The sequence below is a fragment of the Equus quagga genome, chromosome 1, assembly GCF_021613505.1.
Source record: "Equus quagga isolate Etosha38 chromosome 1, UCLA_HA_Equagga_1.0, whole genome shotgun sequence".
Taxonomy (NCBI): domain Eukaryota; kingdom Metazoa; phylum Chordata; class Mammalia; order Perissodactyla; family Equidae; genus Equus; species Equus quagga.
Genome location: NC_060267.1, coordinates 62,416,080 through 62,437,661, shown reverse-complemented (window position 1 = coordinate 62,437,661; position 21,582 = coordinate 62,416,080). Strand labels below are relative to the sequence as shown.

Here is a 21,582-nt window from a genome sequence, read left to right as displayed (position 1 = left end):
TTTCTCGACTCATCAGACTCAGTCTGGCCCTCCTATTTACCTGTTTCCTATGCAGCCTCATAACAATCGAAAGCTTATCACTATTTACTCGATGTTTATTTTCCCCACTTGGGTAGTAAGTTCCACAAGGGCAAGAACCACGTCTGTCTTGTTTACTGTTACCCCTAGCACCCAGGTGAGTGGCTGGCTCAGGGAAGCATTTTATAAATACTGGGCCCAATGGGCATTCTTAGATTCCAGTATCCTTGGTCTACAGGCTTACCATCACGGGCTGTTTGCCTTTCCAAACAGCTTCTGTACAATTTCCATTTCCCTCACAAGTTGCCTAGGAACACTATGAACAGTTCATCGTCATTAAGATGACTTTATATTCTCTTTAGCTTTCCTAACTCTCGGTCCACATTTTGTGGTTGGGGAGATCCAAAAGGTTAAGAACAACAGATTCAAAGTATCCTTCTGCCTGCATTAAAATGTCATCCAACATCCTTGTGAAGCGGCTTGTAGCAGGTAGCTGATTAGAGCCTCCACGAAGGTAAAATTTCCGAGCTGCTTTTTGGTCCCTGAAGCTGACACTGCCCATTCTGACATTCCAATGGAAATCCCTGCAAGTGGTTATCTCCGGGAGATAGGACGATAGGTGATTTTTATTTCTTTTATAACTTTATTTTTCACTCTTTTTTATATAGAATGTTTTACATGATTGAGGGAGAAACCATTTTTTTTTTTAAAGAAAGAAATACACTGCACTTGGATTTCTTCTTCAGCTACACAAGCAGCCATACAGAGAGATATGCATTACCAAGTCTGTCTTACCCTAACTATGCTGCAGTGTTTGAGACTGTCTGACTCCGCTTGCAGCAGTATCAGCCCTGGGCACGCTATCAGTGTTTCTGCTTTTCAGCAAAGAAAAGCAAGAAGTAAGAAGAAAGGGAAAATAACCATGGTGTAACTGTTGAAAACTCTCTAAAAATAACCATGGTCTAACTGTTGAAAACTGTTTACCAGTAGGCTGTTAAAACATATTCAGAGGTTATTAAAATTTTTTTTTGAAAAACATCAATACATGTTAATAAGATTGGCAGTTTTCGGCAACCTGGACACAATGCTTCACTAAGCAAATTCTCATACCTAAGAATTAATAGCGATTGCATCTAAACATTCTTATCCAAAGTTGAGAGAAACAGCATATAGATAAGAAAGCTATTATTATATTTTTGCTTTATGTTCCAGCTTCACTGCCCGGACAGAAAATAATCATGCAACTGAGATGAATTTGAGCAACCAGAAAATAAAAAGTCAGTTGTTTCAGCACCTGAAATTTAGTGGAAAACCACTCATTTTAGGTAAAGTTTTAACACCAAAGAGATAGGTATTCTCTCACCTACAATCTTAGCAAGAGAAATCTGGGGGCTTTGCAGACACGTAAAGTAGCAAGGTTGAAACTTTCTCCCCCAAAAAAGCCATAAATTCAGCTACACAAATACTAGTAATTACCACGGAGTATAAAATATTAAAGTAACCAGAGACGTAACACATTAAGAAGAATCTGTGAAGTTAATTTTTAAAATATTTACTCCAAAGATGATTTCTTCATCAAAGCTTAATAGTGAGTTATATGTGTATCTTGATTATAAAAAAGAGCTCTACGTTCACTGAAGATAAGTTATTAGTTCATGAATGTCTACAGATTCAAAAAATAAAAGAACCATATGCATTCCAAGAAGGATCTCGAAGCCCTGAACCTTCAAATTGGCAGCCTGGCGAAACCTCGGAAGGCCCCTCGAGTTAGGGAAGTGTGAGGGGTTCATCCTCGACATCAACACTGCTAAACCTGCATCGAGAGAGAAAACCCTTCCCAGAAAGGAGTAAAAACGGAATGAACCGAATAGCAACCTTAGAAATTCCCATTATAAGAACCCCACATCCCACATAAATCAGAGCTAACATTCTTATGATTAATAAGCATTGCTGACTTTATACGTAGGGGAAGAGCCGTATTCCCAGAGTTGGATATTTCTTCTTGTTTTCCCACTTCACACCGTATAATCTAACATCACACAGCCCTAGATGTTCTCAGCCCTGAGGCAGTGACTGGTACCTACGGGTGCACAGTGAATGATGTATGAATAAATAGGATGGAGGGATGAATCAGTGACTCTTGTCTGGAAAGTGCATGGGACTCAAGTGGGTATCAGTGGCCTGGAGGAAAAAGTGCTTACAAAAATACAAACTGTCTCAGGGCTAGCCTGGTGGCATAGTGGTTAAGTTCACGCACTCCACTTCAGCGACCCAGGGTTAGCTGGTCTGGATCCCAGGCACGGACCTACACACAACTCATCAGGCCATGCTGTGGTGGCATCCAACATATAAAATAGAGGAAGATTGGCACAGACGTTAGCTCAAGGACAATCTTCCTCAAGCAAAAAGAGGAAGATTGGCACAGATGTCAGTTTAGGGCCACTTTTCGTTCACCAAAAAAAAAAAAAAAAAAAAAGCTGGCCTAAAGAGGGAGTGGCTTGTACTTTGCCCAACAGGGTTGGGGGCCAAAACATACATTAAAGAAATAAAAGACCTCTATGAAACAATAATTGTCATGCATATTTAATTCTACAAGCTGAGAAGCACCAAGAGCTGCTAATGCTACCATTTAAAACATAACTATTTAAAATAGTGATGTTGTTGAATATATTCTATGTAAATAAAAACATTAAGAAACATCTAAAAGTTGGTTACTTTGGTTGAAGAATCTAGTTGTCTCTATCTCTAGCTGAACTAAGATTTTTAACAAAGTATTCTGATCCATCATTTTATTATAATAAGAGACTCTCAAGTAGGAACAGGTATGGAAATTGATGTCAGCTCACTTTTCAATTTTGTTCTCCAAAGGAGTTTGTAAAAATTTTAAATCTGAACCCTATGTTAATTTTAAAACAAAAATCAGGCACTCTATAAATAATTAGCCAAAATAACTTTGTTCAGCTGAATGTCTTTAAAAATGCTCAGGGAGAAGCACATAAAATTTGAGGTTAAAAAAAAAAGAGCTTCATTACTAGTAAGTTCAACTTGTTAAAATGGCAAAGCTATCAGTAGCTGTTGGTAGCAGTTTACTACAAAATGGTATATATATTATCACATATTAAATGCATTTAAACAGTAATTTAAAACAAAATATATAAAAACAGCAATTACAACACACACAGCCCTCAACCTTGACATACTTCTCCTATAAATAAGAACCAATATGTGTTAATCTTAGAGAGAAGATTAATGGAGCAATACTACATAAAGTGCTTCGTGCTCCTTGGATAAAAGGTGATATGACTAATAACTCAAAATCTGAAAGTGGGGCAGGAAGGAGGCAGCAGGAGGAAGGAACAAGGAGAAACGTACCGTGCAAATATGAGGCCAGTGTTCAAACTGCTGTAAAATTCCTTGATTAAGTTCTTCTTTATATAACTCTTTGTAAAAATGTGGAAGCTTAGATATCCAAATACCATTGTTATGCTTGTTTAGTATTTCCTTTATGCGGTTTTGAACCTCATCCATTTTATAAGTGTAAGAGGCAGGAGGCGTGACATTTGGTTTTTCAACAGTCTGATTTAAATTATCTTTAAATTAAAAAAATGATAGAATTAACCAAAATGCTTAACATTTTAGGTCATCCCCATTACCCAGTGTTAGTCTTTAGGCTTCGTTATACTTCAGGCTTGCCAGGGTCAAAGGACTTAGAACGAGCAGGATTAGGCAAAGCAGGACCATGACAGCTTCAGTCTAAGTTTTAACCCTGAAATAACCAGCAGGGTCAACAGCCACCACAGAGGAAATATGGTCCCTTTACTTTGAAAGGGTGCTTCATAGTTTAAACATCAGGATGATCTTGCTTCTTAAATAATAATGAAACGTATTATTTAATCAATCATTTTCTAACTGCAACAAAGAAAGGCTAAATTTTAGACAATAATGGCATATATACAATGCCGAATTTGAAGCTATATTCCACAGAGCATAAGGATAATGCCTTAATAGTAAGACTGAAGAACATTTTATAGAAAACAAAAAATAGTTCAGGTTTTAAGGTATATCAATTTTCCACTTTACTAAGGAGAAAAAAATAATAATTTAGCAATACACAGTTCAAAAATTGATCCACCTACAATAATCATCCTAGTCTTGGTTTATAAACATAAATAAAATGTTTGGTGCCCACAGATTAATGATTTGTTTTTATCTCCCCAATCCAAATCATTTATCTTTCATAAGTGAATATTTGTAAAGTTTTGGCTAGCTCTCTTACTCACTTCTATTTTGTATCTAAATCTCAGAATGCCTGAGTTAACACCCTAAGACAATAAAGAAACTTGAGCGTCTACTATAACTGACAGTTCTGGTATTGAAAAAACTATGAAATTCATTCCAAACTTTTTCTGAATCTCAATGGGATACAGATCGGAGTATATTAAAATATATGTGCATATTTTAATCAGATAGTATTTCCACTGGTATTCAACGATTTTCCTTTGATTTTAAGCTGGCTGGTAGAGACACACAGGCTGGTGTGGGGATGCTGGCCCCTCAGGATGCCAGGAAGCCAAAGGGTGAGCTTCCTTGAGGATGGCTGGATGCTGACTCTGCTTCACCTGCCCCGGGGAATGAGACCTGGCCTTGCCAAGGCTTAGTTTGGCTCAGAGAACAGAAGGGTCCAGGATGTCCATATATGTTTGCTATTAGAGGCATGGCTAATTTATTTAAGTTCTTCCCAAATAATGATATAAAAGGGTAGGCAAAAAGAAAAGACGAGTTTCTCAGAATTGGCCAGACCTTCCCTTAAAGAGAGAGTGTCAGCAGTTGACCTTGCGTAGTCCTTGCACGTGTACCTGCTCTGTGGGGCCACTGGAGTCACCTAAGCTTCTGTACCTTTTGTTAAACAAATAAAGGAAGTCATCTAGGCTGCCAGCAGGTAGGAGAGGTTGTGTAGGAGAGGTGGTGCGTAAGTGTGTGCATCTCAGCTGCCAGGGGAATGGCAACCCTCCTGAAACAAGTCCTCTTGGTTGTGTGGAAAATCTTAATTTAAAAGGATCTACGACCTCTAAAGGGTACACAACTTTACTGAGAAGTCATGTTTCAGAAACTGCATAGGTAAAAGTAACTGATATAAACAAAAATCACATTGTTCAATTAGTTCCATTAGAAATACCAGAGATACATTCTTATGGAAAAAATGATTTCAACTCAAAGAATCATACTTAAAGAACAAATCACTTAAAATCATATTTAAATTTCATCAAACATAAGCACTAATTCTGAAAACACTGTATCCCTCAGTGTCGGGCTATGAGCAGGGGGTTTACCCTTTGGTTGGAGGAGATGAGATGATGAGTGGATGCATTTCTAATCTTCAGATTCTTTGACTTTATTATGTCTCTTACTATTTTCTTAACAGCGCCTTTGGATTTTATAACCTGATGAATCATTTATATTCATATTTAGATGCTTACTAGTCATTGCATACAGTTTAGGGTCCCAGCTTTCAAATGGTGGAGTATCTGAAACTATTTTAGGAGTTGAAGTCCCATATTTATGTACTTTAAATCATACCCTCTAATGAGTGAGAGGGTGACAAGGGGCACAAGTATCTCTGCAAGTGACACATGGGAGTAAAACACAAGAGGTGTGGCATGAGGGAGGCCTCAAGCCAGGGGATAATGACATCCTTGGAGGTATTATTTTCTCTTTAGTTGCATTCGAAATTTAAAGAAATCAGTAAAGATGAGGAGACATATACACCAGGTAGGAGAAGTTGAGAGCAATGTCAAAGGCCATCAGCAGACATTTTTTCTTAGGGTTCTGAGGCTCCAGAAGCCAAAATGTATCATGAAGATTATGTTTAGAAAACATACCACTCATTTCCTTAGTACAGGTTCTTGAGAGATGCATCTGAAAAGGTGGTGGAAGGGATGCCTTTGGGCTAAACCTACGGTATATAAAAAAAAGCCAATTAAAATTCAAATAGTAAAGTCTATACCAAGTTTTAAACACTGTACTTTTCATTTAAAGTCTCTGTGGCACTGAACAGCAAAATAAGTCATTAAAATATTTCAAAACGAGCAAAAATGAAAACGATACCTGGTCAGCTTTCATGTTTCATATTCAACCAGAGAAAAGTGTAATAAAGCTAAATTTAAACTAGGACTTTAAAGAACTTGGAATTCAGATTTCCAATTAATCACTTTTAAGGGACTAGCAATACAAAACAAAGAAAACCATGCAAAGAATAAACAGTTGAACATAATGAAATTTTGGAATATAACTAAAAACTGAAGGACTTGCATCACTAGATATTGAAATGCATTATAAAATTACAACATTTAAAATAGTTGGACAGATAAGTAAAATGGTAGAGAGTTTAGAAACACTCAATTTACATTGTAACTTTGCACATGATAAAACAGCACTTCAAACCAGAGAGGAGATTGCTCAAATAAGTACTTAGAAAAGAAGAAATAGATCCTCACCAAAAGAATCTTTTATAGGAATTATATTGGGTATATGTAGGAAGATTTTTCCAAATATGAGGACAAAGAAATAAACCACACACACACACACAGAAGTCCTTTGTGTTCATGTCTGTCTCTCTCACTAGACTCCAAGTGTCTTAATTACCTGTGTTCCCAGTGCCCAGGGCAGTGCTTAGTATACGAAGGGAGAGTGAATGTTGTAAGAATGAAGAGGAGGATTGAATGAATCAATGACTATGTCTTGCCCAGCAGTGGGTGGGGGACTAGAGTGGGTGACAGTGACACAGCACACACATTTCCCAATTTTTGGATGGCATGGAATACTCTAAAAATTAGATCAATTCTTTGAAATGAGGCACACCTCCTTATAATATTTTAATTTTAAAAGAAATGATTAGATTGTAGGCTACCAATAACAGTTTCTTTAGTATATGATGCTACACAATTATAAGGGGATCACATTTGTGGATAATGCATCTGGGAAATAACAGAAGATGCCAAAATCATATCCACCTCCTACTGTTGCTGAACTGGTAGAGAGACAGCACTCCCTTCCCTTGAACCAGAGCCCTAAAAATGTAAACTGAAACCTTCTCCTGCTTTGAGTCAGCTTTGAGGGCTCTAGTAGAAGCAGAGGGTTGTGAGCGAAGGGCGAGAGTACAGGAGACAACGGCAGAGACTGCTATTGGTAGGTCTAACGGACAGGAAAGCAAACAGTCAACACAGCAAAAGAAAGATATTCAAGGGAAACCACAGGGACACACGAAAAGCAAACACAGTAATATGACTATGAGCTCCAACCAATTTTATAACAATAAGTATAAAAGACTTATTTTGTTTCTTAAAAGACAAATGCTTAAACTGGTCCCCCCAAAAACCCCAAATCTAAACATATGCCATCTATTAGAGACATGTTCTTATCCCGCAAATATTTATTTGGGACCTACTGTGTGCCAGGCATTGTGTCCGACAGTAATGATCAATGATAAGCAAAAAAACACACCCCTACTCTCACAGACTACACACATTGTTGAGAAAGCTGACTGTGGTGAGCAGCTGTTAGACGGCCTCAGTGATCCTTGCCTCCTGGCATCCACAGCCTGTGTAATCCCCTCCCCTCGAGTAACTTGTTTCTAGCCCAGCAAACACTTCAAGGTTGAGGGCACTACAAGTAAGTAGGCTACAAAAGGCTTTAATTTCCATTTTGCTAGCATAATCTCTCCCTTGCCGGCTTTGACGAAGCAAGTGGCCATGTTTGGGAGGACTATGTGGCAAGAAATGGAAGGTGGTCTTTGGCCAAGAGCCAGACAGAACTAAGGAACAACTCAAAAGGAATCAAAGCAGAGGACCTAGCTAAGCGGTGCCTAGACTCCTGACCCACAGAAGCTAGGAGATAATAAATATGTGTTGTCAGCTAAACTTGTGGTAATCTGGTACACAGCAATAGAGAATTAATGCACCGACAAAATCTCTAAATAAGAACAAAGTCTACTAAGTGCTCTGTGAGGAGCAGCAGGTGTAATAACAGCATTGATAGAACCAACAAACCAAATTAGGAGGTAGAGAGAGGAGAAAGGAGAGAGTAAAGGTTATTGACACTTGTAATCAATGATTCCAAATGGACAGCCCAGAAACTGAGTCAAATATTTACAACAATTTATATGGGTAAAGATAGCATTTCAAAACCAGCAGAGAAAGAAAGAATTATGAAATAACTGATATTAGGACATCTGGCTAACCAGAAAAAGATTCCTACTCTCACACTGTACAACAAAATAAATTCTGGATGAATTAAAGATCAAATGTATAAAATGAAACCAGAAAAATTCTAAAAGACAGAAGACATATTATGTAATATTGAGGTAGAAACGCTTTTCTAAGCATAATACCTAAAGGCAGAAAGGAAGAGATTGATAAATGTAACTATATAAAATCTTAAAGTTTCTGACATCAAAAATGCCATAATTAAACTAACTGAGGAAATACTGCCAAAATATTAAAGACAAAGGGTCAACATCCTTAGTTTATACATCACTGTCACAAATTAGGAAGAAAAACAACAGAAAAATTGTGCAAAGGACAAAGACGTTCTATTTATAGAAGAACTATAAATGGGCTAAAAAAATAACAAAAGTATAACTTCCATAAGAATTAAAATAAAAGAAATAGAAATTAAAACACAGGTACATTTTTTCACCTTTTAGAGTATCAAATAAAAAATTGATGCCCAATGTTGGCACGGACACAGGTAAATGATCACTCCCATATGCTTCTAGAAGAATATAAGTGGTACAATCTGTTTAGAGCACAAATTAGTAGTCTTAGTGTGTATACCCTTTTACCCAGATGTTCTATTTCTACCAATTTATTCTAAGAAACTAGTTGTGAATATATGTAAGGATTGTTCTACAAATATGTTCCTTGTAGAATTGCTTACAATAGTGGAAATCATTCAAATTCAACAATAGGTGATGGGACAATGGACTACCCTGACAGTAAAAACGATAATGCATTGCTATTTTTAATTTTTTGAGAAATCTCTATACTGTTTTCCACAGTGGTTGCACCAGTATGCATTCCCACCAGCAGTGGATGAGGGTTCCCTTTTCTCCACATCCTCATCAGCATTTGTTATTTCTTATCTTGTTAATTATAGCCATTCTGGCGGGTGTAAGGTGATATCTCATTGCAGTTTTGATTTGTATTTCCCTAATAATTAGTGATGTTGAACATCTTCTCATGTGCCTGTTGGCCATCTGTATATCTTCTTTGGAAAAATGTCTGTTCACATTAACTGCCCATTTTTTGATTGAGTTGTTCTTTTTCGTTGTTGAATTGTATGAGTTCTTTATATATTTTGGAAATTAACCTTGTCAGATATATGATTTGCAAATACTTCCTCCCAGTTGGTGGGTTGTCTTTTCATTTTGTTCATGGTTTCCTTTGCCCTGCAGAAGCTTTTTAGTCTGATGTAGTCCCATTTGTTATTTTTTCTTTTGTTTCCTTTGCCTGAGTAGACACGTTATTCCATATGATCCAGTTATCCCACTACTGGGTATTGATCTAAAGAACATGAGATCAACAATTCAAAGAGATTTATGCATCCCCATGTTCGTCACAGTATTATTCACAATAACCAAGATAAGGAAGCAACCCAAGTGTCCATCAATGGATGAATGGATAAAGAAGGTGTGGTATATACGTACAATGGAATACTACTCGGCGATATAAAAAAGACAAAATTGTGACAACATAGATGGACCTTGAGGGTATTATGCTAAGTGAAATAAGCCAGACAGAGAAAGACAAACACCATATGATTTCACTCATATATTGAAGATAAACAGATAAAGAAAACAGACTGGTAGTTACCAGAGTGGAAGGGGGTAGGCGGAGGGGGAAAGCCACACATGTGTATGGTGATGGATAAAAACTAGACTAGTGGTGGTGAGCACGACGCAGTCTATGCAGAAACTGAAATATAATAACGCACACCTGACATTTACACAATGTTATAAGCCAATATGACCTCAATAAAATAATTTTTTAAAAATGATAATGTAGAAGTGTACTTAATGATATGGAAAATGTTCACAATATATTGCCTTTTAAAACAGGTTATAAAATAGTGACATATAGCGTGACCCAATTTGTATTTTTAAAAACTTACATACACATAAATAAAAATAATAGATATTTTAAAATGTTTACTTTTATGTCTGGATTAGAGGCAATTTTTTTCTTCCTTTTACTTTCTTATACTTTGCAAATTTTTTATACCGTACAAATAGTACTGTTGTAATCAGAACAAAGCGATAAATATATTTTAGAAAATGCTTCCCACAAATATGTAGTACATAAGTTTTAAACAGACTGAGAGATCAACAATAAATTTATATTCATTTACTTTAGCTTAATACTTGAAAGACGCCCTTTCAGTCATGTGCCTGTTGGCTAAAGCCAGTCACTCCTGTGCAAAGTGTATGATCTTACTCACTACAACAAACATAATAATTTCTTCTCTTTTTCTAGGCCTAGTAGGGGAACCTCGGCCTCCAGCACCACACTCATCTATGTTTTATGTATAAATATATTAAATACCTCATTTAGTAATGTTATCACTGTAACAAAATATAATGGTCATGAATTATATTATTTTAAAGATAAACATTTCCTTCCCTGATATAAACCAGAGAAACCACAAATAAAACACATATCCTCACTCCTGACGCCTCTTTCTATTTTACTGAAGACACATGGTAAACCTAGATTGATACCTACAATAACAGAGAATATCAATTATGTTATTTTTCTAGAATCTTCCATGTTTTTAACTGGCAGACTTGAGTTCTTACCCAGAGTTCTTGAGAACGGGTTTCTGGGGCCCATGAATCTCCTGAATTAGAACACAAACATGTGTGTATATGTGCACACATTTTTCTGGGAAGATCACGTACAGCTTTCATAAGTTTCTCAAAAGATTTGGTTACCCCAAAAAGCTTAAGCTTATTATAGCTTTTACTACTTAATATTACTGCTTAATATTTCACAGGTAGAAACAGAATCTTTTTCTATTGATCTATTTTGATAAGAGTAACTTTTTTGATTTTATAACTAGAAAGCCTGCCCATAAGATTTGTCACCAGGGGGTATTTAGGTTTCTCTTAAAAGGTATCTTTCAACTTGCATTATGCTCTAAAAGGAGATTTGATGAAGAAGTTTTACAATATCTTTAATAGTCTGTTATTAAAATAGTCTGTAATATCATCCATATAAAGAAACGCAGCTGAAGACAGCTAGGTCTCTAGTTCTAGAATTATACAAGACATTCTACCATATGGAATTCAAAATTCTTGCTGTGAAAGGCAAAAGACACAAGCATTTATTACATTAATCCTCAAAGATCCTCAAAACTAAAAACATACATAAGGCTTTTACTATCAATTTTTTTTAAAGATTTTATTTTTTTTCCCTTTTTCTCCCCAAAGCCCCCCAGTACACAGTTGTACATTCTTTGTTGTGGGTCCTTCTAGTTGTGGCATGTGGGACGCTGCCTCAGCGTGGTTTGATGAGCAGTGCCATGTCCGCGCCCAGGATTCGAACCAACGAAACACTGGGCTGCCTGCAGCGGAGCGCGCGAACTTAACCACTCGGCCACGGGGCCAGCCCCTTACTATCAATTTTTTAATCTGAAATACTTATAAATTCACAGGAAGTTGCAAAAAATGTACATAGAGGTCCTGTGTCTCCTTCGCCTAGCTCCCTCCAATGGCAACACTTACACAGTACAGTATCAAAACCACGCAACTAATATTGGTACAATCCAGAGCTTATTCACATTTCACCAGTTTTACACGTGTGTGTGTGTGTGTAGCTCTGTGCAATTTGACCACACATATAAATCCATGTAACCACAACAATCAACATCCAGAACTGTCCCAGCACTTCGAGGCTCCTCCTTGCTGCCCCTTTGCAGCCACACCCATCCCCCTTAACCCCACCCCTAACTCTTGGCAACCATGTACCTGTCCTCCATTTCTATAACTTTGCCATTTCAAGAATGTTATATAAATAGAAATGTACTGTATGTCACCTTTTGATATTGGCTTCTTTCACTCGTCATAATTCCCTTGAGGTTCATCAAAGTTTTGTGTGTTATCAGTAGTTCTCTTTTTTATTACTGAGAAGTATTCTGTAGTATGGATGTTACAGTTTGTCGAACCATTCACCTAATAAAGGACGTCTGGGTTGTTTCTAGTTTTTGGCTATTATGAATAAAGTTACTATGAACATTTGTGTACAGGTTTTGTGTGAAAATAAGTTTTCATTTCTCTGGGTTGAATGCCCAGAAGTGCAAGTGCTGGGTCATAAGGTCACCGCATGTTCAGCTTTTTTTTTTTAAAGAAACACCCAAACTGTTTTCCAGAGTGGCTGTTCAATTTTACATTTCTAACAGCAATGTAAGAGTGATCCAGTTTCTCTGCATCCTTGCCAGCATTCACTATTATCACTATTTTTTATTTTAGCCATTTTAATAGGTGTGGTACAGTGATATCTCATTGTACTTTTAATCGTCATTTCCTTAGTGACTAATGAAGTTGAACATCTTTTCACATGTTTTTGCATTTAAAGTAATCATTGCCATGTTAGGGCTTATGCCTGCCATTTTACTATTTGTTTTCTGTTTGTTCCTGTTTTTCCTTCCTCTATTTCTCTTTTCTTGCATTCTTGTGGGTTACTCAAACTTTTCTGAGACTTCCATTGTGATTTGTAGTGCTTTTTACTATATCACTTGGTATGGTTTTCCTATTTGTTGCTCTCTGCATTCCAATATCACACACAGTAACATCACGCTCTACTGCTTCCCAGTGTTTCACCACTTCAAGTGAAGTGCAGAAACCTTACTTTCACTCAGGTCTCCTTGCTTTCCCCACTTTATAAATAGAATTGTCTTAAGTTCTTTCTCTACATACATTGAACACCACATAGATGGTGTTGTTATTTTTGCTTCAACCAAATATGATTTAAGAAACTCATGAGAAGGATAATCTATTATATTTACAACTTTTTCTTTCACCCATTCTGCTCTTTTCTTTCTTAAATTTCAAGCCATCTTATATTAATTCTTTTCTGTTGAGAGAACTTCCTTTAGCTACTTTTTAAGAGTAGGTTGACTAGTGACAAATTCTCTTAGTTTTCCTTCGTCTGAAAACGTCTTTATTTCCCTTTCATTCCTGAAGTACATTTTTGTTGGATACAGAATTTGTGGTTGATAATTTTTTTCTTTCAAGAATAGAAAAATGTGCTGTTTTTCCTCCATGGTTGTGGATGAGAAATCCACTGTCATTAAAACCATGTTCCCCTATAGGTGAAGTGTCACTTCTCTCTGGCTGTTTTCAAGATTTTTCCTTTGCCTTTAGTTTTCAGAAGTTTAATTTTAATGATTTGTCTTGGTGTGGGTTTCTTTGGATTCATCCTCTGTGGAAATCTCTCAGCTTCCTAAATTTGTAGGTTCACGTCCTTAGCCAAATCTGGGAAGTTTTCAGCCATTACGACTTCAAATATTCTTTCAGCTCCACTCTTTCTCTTCTTATGAGATTCTGACAATACACATATTAGATCTTTTTGTCTCTTCCCCACAGGTCCCTAAGGTTCTGCTAGTTGTTTTTTCCCATAGGCCCCTCAGGTTCTGCTAGTTGTTTTGTTTTGTTTGAAGTCTATTTACTCTGTTGTTCAGATTGGGTAATTTCTATTGTTCTATCATCAAGTTCACTTATTCTTTCCTCTGTCATATTTTTTCCTGTTATTGAGCCCATCTGGTGCATTCTTTATTTATTGTTGCATTTTTCAGTACTATAGTTTCCACTTGGTTCTTTTTTGTTTGTTCTCTTTCTTTGGTGAATTTTCTAATTTTTTACTTTTTCCAAAAGTATTTGCAATTGCTCACTGAAACATCTGTTAGGACAGCTGCCTTAAAATCCTTGTCAGATAATTCCAACATGTGATTCATCTTGGTGTTGGCATCTGTTGACTGTCTTTTTTCATTTAAGTTGTTATTTTCCTGGTTCTTAGTATGCGATTTTTTTTAACGTATCCTGGACATTTGGACATAGTTAGGAGACTCTGGATCATATGCAAATTTCCTATTTTAGCAGTTATCCTGTTTAAGTTTAGCTCATAGCTCCTGGCCCACTTTTGTAGGCTGTGGTTGCAATGATAATTTAGTTTTCAGAGCCCTTACAGTGCTATTCTGTCTGGCACATTCACCTGTTGCTGTTGGGTCTACCGCTTGATCTCTGCAGGTGGTACCCACAGGAGCAGAATGCACTTCCTTGAGCCTGGTGCTGCTTGGTGTGGGGTGGAAGCACACTAGGCTCAGGTCAGAGAACATCACCTTGCACCAGTTCTTTGGGCTATTTGGTGCTGGCAGGGTCCCCATTCAATCCCTGTTGGTGCTGCCTGCAGGGATGGAACATACTAACCTGGGCCACCCACTGCTACTAGGTGAGAGGCAGGAGACATCAGACTACGGGGTAGAGAATGCTCCCCTGGACCCACAATCCAGCATGCCTGATTTTGCTGTCATTTTACAGATTCAGTCCAAAATGGGATCTTGAAGTTTAGGCAAGCAATCAGAGAAGACAATGGTACCTCAGTCACATACTGGACCCAACCAGTGCTTTGGGGCAAAATCCACGTTTTAACTATGTATTTTCTAGACCTTATCAAAACTGGAATCTACTAACCATGAACAACATTAAATATATACCATTACGAAAAATATTTTAGAGTTACTTTATAAAAAATATCAAAATATAAAAAGTTGGTACTCTTTTACCTAGCTTTTTTAAAAAAAGTAATTCTTTCTGAATATTCTAGTACTGGGGGCAACTATCTTTTACACAAAACGGAACTTTTGAAAACTGACTTAAAGGCATATAACAAAATTTGTTTTGTAAAAGCACAAATAGGTTTGAAGAATGGGATACTGATTCTTCTATGTCCTGACTTGGCAAACCTTTTCTGTAAAGGAGCCAATTGTATATATTTCAGGTCTTGCAGGCCATACAGTCTCTGCATAACTACTCAACTCTGCAGTTGCTGTGCAAAAGCAACCACAGACAATACATAAATAAAGGGATGTGGCTGTGTGCCAATAAAACTTTATTTACAAAACACAGGCAATGGGCTGGATTTGGCCCATGGGTCACAGTTTGCTGACCTGAGTTACCTTATAAAACCACAAATTTAGAGCCAGAAAGGAACTCTGAAATCACCTAGTTTAACATTTTCATTGGACAAATGAGGAAACTACAGCCCCAAAAGACTAAATAATTTCACCTGGCTAGTGAAAGGCAGCACTCAAATTAAGACTTTAAGGTTGTGTTATTACTGCTGGTCCGGTATTCTGATGCCTGGATGTATCGTGCTATTGTATAATTATGGGTAAGGTTATCGGAGCATAGTGCAATGTGCAAATCAATGAGATTTTACTTAAAACTTACAAAACTCATTATAAGAAAGGCTTTCAGAAAAAGTTGTAAGTTATGCTGAAGTAGCATCTTAGAACAACCTGTGAGTGCCTTTAAAATGAATTTTATAAAGAGACATTGCCAATAATTCAGAGAAAATATAAAATGGAGATATAGTCAGAGAACGACATTCAGGCAGCCAGGAAAAGTGAACGTACTAGTAATGATGCATCTTTCTCCTACATGTGAACTTACATTAGACAAAACAGAAAGTATTTCCTTCTTAGCATGAACATACATATTTGACTTTTATTATCCTACGTTCACCAAACTTCTCTCAGCCAGACAAAGCCCAAATACCTGTTGTTGGCAGACATGGTCACATGCCTCTGCACTGGAGCGTCTTTGAATACATCACTTCCAACAGTTGTGTGTAATGTGTAGGGCGGCATTTCAGCATCAGACTTGACTCCAAGAGAGTTTCCTTTGTCTCTTAACAGTGTTGGATTAGGTTTTTTGCTGATAGAAAGATCTGAAGAAAATCCTGGTTGTCTGAGAGTTGCTTTTGGTTTTCCTATGAAGTTAGGCACACATAATGGAATTAATTAGCTTCCCCAAACCCTAGTTTCATTATGTCACTCCCCTATCCAGATGTTTTCTGTGGGTCTCTATTCTCGAACAGTCTGTAAGAACATGAGCAGGGTGCCACTAGAGGGTTGGGTGGTCAGCAGGGAAAGAGTAGATGGCAAGGATTTGGCAGATGAGGTTCTTCAAAACGCAGCTTCATCCGCCAGACTAGCCAGGAACCTTCCCTCTACTCACCGACTGACACTTCAGTGGCAGCCCCTCCTGCTCCTACAAATGCAGCGCACTCAGCAGTATCTCGGTCCTCCCGTCTCTTCCGCGTCACTTTAAATTCTTCCTGTTGTTTGAGTTCTGGGTTCAAGTCTCCCCTTCACCTTGAAGCCCTCCACTGCCATTCTCACTCACGATGATTGCTCCCTTGTCTAAAATGCTCACTGTGGCATTCAGGCATCTCCTCTTATATTACCATTACACTGTTTCTTGGAATTTAGTTTTAGAGCTGATTAGAAGCTCCTCGAGATAAGTCTTCAGTAAACACGGGCTGAGTTGTCTATAACAACTTTATGTACTATACAATTCACGTTTTTCTGAAAATAAAGGATTTATACTAAAATACATGATTTGCTAAATAAGACATTAAATCATAGGTTCTTGGTTTATCCAACATTCTAGATGAGGCTTTCCCTCAAATAACCTAAAGGAATAAAACCACACTTTGCCATAATAAGTTTAATTAAAATCTACTCTGAGTTATTTCACACTGTTTGCTTAATTTCACATGGAAATACTAGCCTTAGGATTTCTCCCTTGACAGATGAATGTTAACAAATATAGGTGTTTATCACGAATATAAGCAATATTTCCATAATTCCATATAAGTGTATTCATAGACAGGCTTACAAACTTTAGCAGGTGAAAAGACCTTACCTTCCAGAGGAAACAGCATGGTTTTCTTGACTCTCATCTGACAATTCACTTGCCGCCCAGTTTTCCTTTTAGAACTCCTCTGACGAGCCACAAGCTGAGCAATTCTTGCGGTTTCCATGCAGGCCACGGCATAGCAGGTGATCTGTTCATGAGAGGAAGGTGAGAGGGGAAACACTTCTCAGATTACCCGGTGCCTAGAGGTTGACTTTTTTTTCTTTTTTGAGGAAGATCAGCCCCGAGCTAACATCTGCTGCCAATCCTCCTCTTTTTGCTGAGGAAGAATGGCCCTGAGCTAACATTCGTGCCCATCTTCCTCTACTTTATATGTGAGATTCCTGCCACAGCACGGCTTGATGAGTGGTGCCACGTCCACACCCGGGATCCGAACCGGCGGACACTGGGCCACTGAAGTGGAACGTGAGAACTTAACTGCTGTACCACCGAGCCGGCCCCAAGAGGCCGATTTTTGAAAGTGGATCTTAGTGAGTTTACACGTTCCAAATCAAGCCGTATGCAAATATTCATGTCTCTCTCTCCTTGACAATGTTAGAGCAAAATTCTATTTCCTACAAGAGAAATCGAGCATAGTCTAGGACACTGAATCATCCTCTTTCCCCAAATTGAAGATTTCATTTTTTCCACAAACAGGTATTTATTAAACATCTCCAAAGTACTAGGTGCTATGGGATTAACAAACGAACCAAAGGAAACCTGTGATCTGCATATAGTATCTCATATAATCTGAGATATATTTGATTCCCATTTTATATGTGGGAAAACAGAGACGCAGGAAAGTTAAAGAACCTTCCTAAGTCACACAGCCTGGCTCTCTCTCTGAATCCAAAGCATGTACTCGTAGCCACTATCTGTATCACCTCTCAAAGGCCACTCGATCCTAGTCTTGCCACTGCACTGGCTTAGCTGGGTGACTTGGGATAAATCAGTTTACCGGCCAAATCTCAGTATTCTCAGTTGTAAAACAGGAGTGGGCCTAGATCTGGGGTTTTCAAACTTCATTGGAGCCACCGGATTCCATGGAGGTGGCCCGGGGCCCTCACAGAGGCAGGGCTATGAGGGCAAGGCAGGGCAAGTGGAGCCTGGACCCTCTGGCACCTGCTTAAAACACAGCAGCTCGGCTTTTTATCTTTTAAAAATGGGTGTGATATACAGGATATCTGAAAAAGTACGCAGACTATTGGGACCAGGTGACCTCTAAAGCCCTATTTGTTACCGAACCTGAAGTGAGTTCGCTCACCTGTTGTGCAGTAAGCCAATTTCTGACACCGGGTGTGGTGGAAGAAAGTAGGAATTTTATTTTTGCACAGCACTGAGCAAGGAGAGAGGGCAGCTAACGCTGAAATCCCAAACTCCCCGAAAAGCTAAAAGGAAGGGTTTTTATTTGGGGTTTTAGGTAGGGGAGGGGGAGCATATGGCCTTGCTGGTTGGAGCTTTCCCACCAGCCTGTCTTTGGTCTTGAGACACTTGCAGAGAGGAGGGAGCCCATGACCTTGCTGGTCAGCAGCTTTCCCACCAGCCCGTATCTCTTTGCGGGAGGAGATAGTCCAGGTGCTTGTCCTTGACGGTGTCTAACTCCATGGAGGATAGTGGATTCTGGAGCCAGGAAGCCAGAGAGTAAGCAGGGAATGAGTGTTTTGGTTTTAACCCCATATATGCTGGGTATAATGTGGGGAAACTGATATCAGGGTCGATATCACACTTAGTGTTAAAGCCTTTGATTCCAGGTTGAAATCAAGAACATGAAAGCAATAAGGCTTCACACCACAAGCCAAAGTATGTTCCCACTCTTTGGCCCAGTATTTCTACTCCCAAAAATATATTACAAGAATATAATTCAAGAGAAGAAAAAGTTATACACCCAGATATTTGTAATAGGGTTTAATAGTCAAATCCTAGAAACATTAAAAATGTCCAAAATAGGGGAATAAAGAGTTGAGTAAGTTATAGCATACTAACTATATGAAGCATTAATTTATTAATTCATTCAGACATTTGATCATTCACACTTTCACCACATATTTATTAAGCACCAGCTATCAGAGGTGAAAAAACAATCTCTCATCCTCAAGAAACTTATGAAGGAAAAAGAGAGGGTCTCAGAGACTAAATAGAAAACACTGTGTCAAGTGTTATATTAGCTGTATGACAAGGTTCCAAGTAGACAGAAAGGAGGGCTTCACTCTGTCTGGGAGAACCAAGGACGCTGCAGCAAGTCTTATTATTCATACAGTATTTAATTAATTTACACCTGCTCCTTACAACAATGACTACAGAGCAGGTGAACTTCCCCTTGGACCACTCTCCCGATCCTGGTGCCCTTTTTCCTCCTCCACCCACTGCCTCCCCAACCTCCCACCAAACGGAGGAATGACTATCACAAGTTTTGGTGAGAAATACTCCACATCTGTTCTGAGTGTTTACACATGTAGAAATGTACGCAGAAAAATGGCTGTTTCGGGGGTGGGTGCCTTTTTGTCTTCTGGACGGTGGTCTGTCCATCTCTTTCCTACTGTGCACTGGGCAGACACCAAGGAGTGAAACTGCTGGGTCACAGGCATGTGCAACAGAGGATTTATTGGCCACCAAACTGCCCACGTTATACATAAAATACTCTTCCAGAGAAACTAAAAGATTTACAATTGTAGAGAATTATGATCACATTGGTGTGAAGGTGAGAACAGGCTGAGACAGGAGGGACTAAAGACAAGGCGACAGGGAGAGCCCTTAATAATCGAAGGTGCTGAATGATCAATTAGGGACTGAACTAGGGTCCAGATGGTAGGACTAGACAGCAGTCAGGTCAAACGGAGAGAATTTAAAAGTCTCTATTAGATTTGGAAATCAGGAGGTCATTGGTGACCCGGGCAAGACCAGCTGCAGCAGGTTCATAATGGATGGGTGTGACCTTTAGGCAGTTAAGGGCTCCAGTATGGTTATTTTGCTCGGACATGGAGACTGGGTCAACTTTATCTTTAAAATGTTTTATTTAATGTGGTTAAATCTGATTTTTACAATGGAAAGAACCTGAGGGATAAAACAAAAGACATCAGAATCTGGGTTGTGCTTTGGATGCTGTTCTCTCCATCAGCACCGATCTCAAACCACGTACTTAGTACTTTTCGCTTGGACTTCTATCCTGGTTATGAGATTGGAAGTGCCAGACAGGCAACTAAGAATTGGTCTGACTCTTCTGACATGCACAATTACCTTCTTACCTCTCCAGATCTACTAGTCTCTATCCTGACAACTGCGGGTACGCTTCTCAGATACGCTTCTAGTGTAGGGTAGCCCAACTGTTTGAAGGGGATCCAGTCTCCAGTCAAGGACCTGTACTCTCCTTGGAGCTGGGGCATTGCTATTCCATTCTTATGAGACTGTAGAACAGCTCGTAGCATTTTTGAAACCAGATCTGCTTCCAGCATCTTCACCTATAACAAGAAAGTAGAAGGTTACTATAACATGATTCATTAGGTTAGAATTCAAATAGATTTTCAGAATTTACACTTGTTAGATTATTCCATAAACTGTTACTGAGAACTTTCTGTGCTACTACAATAGAGGGAAGTAACTGCCATGGTAGAGAAAAGCTCAGAATACTGTGAGAACACGAGGGAAGTCAGAAAGGCACAGACCAGCCTGGGGAGGAAAGACCTCAGGGAATGTTTCCCAGATGATGGGAGGCCTGAATGGAGTCCTGAAGTGGAAGGTAGAGATGGGGAGAGGCATCAGCCCCAAGTAAAGGGAACAGAGAGTTCAAAAGGCACAGAGGTGAGAGAGAAGTACACGGTTGGTTCAGAGAATTCCAGGCAGTTAAGTGGCTGGACATGACTGAAAGAGAGCGATGGATAGATGGGAAGAAGCAGACCCAGAAGAGACTACTATATTATGCTAACATGTTTTCATTATTGCCAAACATAATGTGGGGCCTTAGAGGGATTTTAAACAGGGGAATAAAGTGATCAACTCTGCATTTTAGAAAGATCACTCACCATTCAGCAGTGGGGAAGATAAATTGGAAGGAGAAAGATTAAGTTGTAAGAATACTGGCAAATGTGGAGGACCTGAAAACAGAGCCTTGGGAATAAACAAAAAAATCAATTTGAGAGGTAATTAGGAGGTGGAATCAACAGGAATTGATTAACTGGTGTGGGCGATGAGGGAGGTTCCCAAGTTTCTAGAAGCACAGTGGACACTAATGACCCCACTGAGTGGGGTAGAGGCAGGTTTCAAGAGAGGAAAAGAGTGAAGTCACTTTGGACAAATGGAGGCTGGGATGCTCGTAGGGCAGCCACGTAGATACAGTCACCAGCAACTCAGGTGAGAGGCCTGAGCTGGTTACAGATTTGATGCTCTTCAGCACATATGTGGTATTTGGTGTCCAAGGAGTCAAAAATAAGGTTAAGGATGGACCTCTGTGGAAAGCTGTCATTTAAGGGATGGGCAGAGAAAGAAGAACCTATAAAAGGAGAGGAAAAAGTGACCAGAGAGATAGCAGCAGAAAGGCAGAGTCGGTGTCATATAAGCAAAAAGAGGAAAGAACCAAGAAGAGAGGCACATCCAAAAGT

At 38.7% G+C, this 21,582-nt stretch overlaps 1 protein-coding gene across 2 annotated transcripts in view; it reads right to left on the bottom strand.

The window, feature by feature from the left end:
* TDRD7 (tudor domain containing 7) overlaps positions 1–20,441 on the bottom strand; it is a 75,721-nt gene extending 55,280 nt beyond the window's left edge. The window contains exons 1-5 of one of the 2 annotated variants that reach the window (XM_046681917.1): positions 20,233–20,441; positions 17,000–17,141; positions 15,848–16,061; positions 5,898–5,971; positions 3,391–3,608 (exon numbers count right to left, since the gene is read on the bottom strand). In XM_046681917.1, the coding sequence (XP_046537873.1) occupies positions 3,391–3,608; positions 5,898–5,971; positions 15,848–16,061; positions 17,000–17,141; positions 20,233–20,439 (855 nt within the window). In that variant the 5' untranslated portion in view covers positions 20,440–20,441. Of the gene's footprint in view, positions 1–3,390; positions 3,609–5,897; positions 5,972–15,847; positions 16,062–16,999; positions 17,142–20,232 lie in introns of those variants that run through there. The other variant, XM_046681926.1, reaches the window with a different exon arrangement.
* Positions 20,442–21,582: the final 1,141 nt, after the last annotated feature.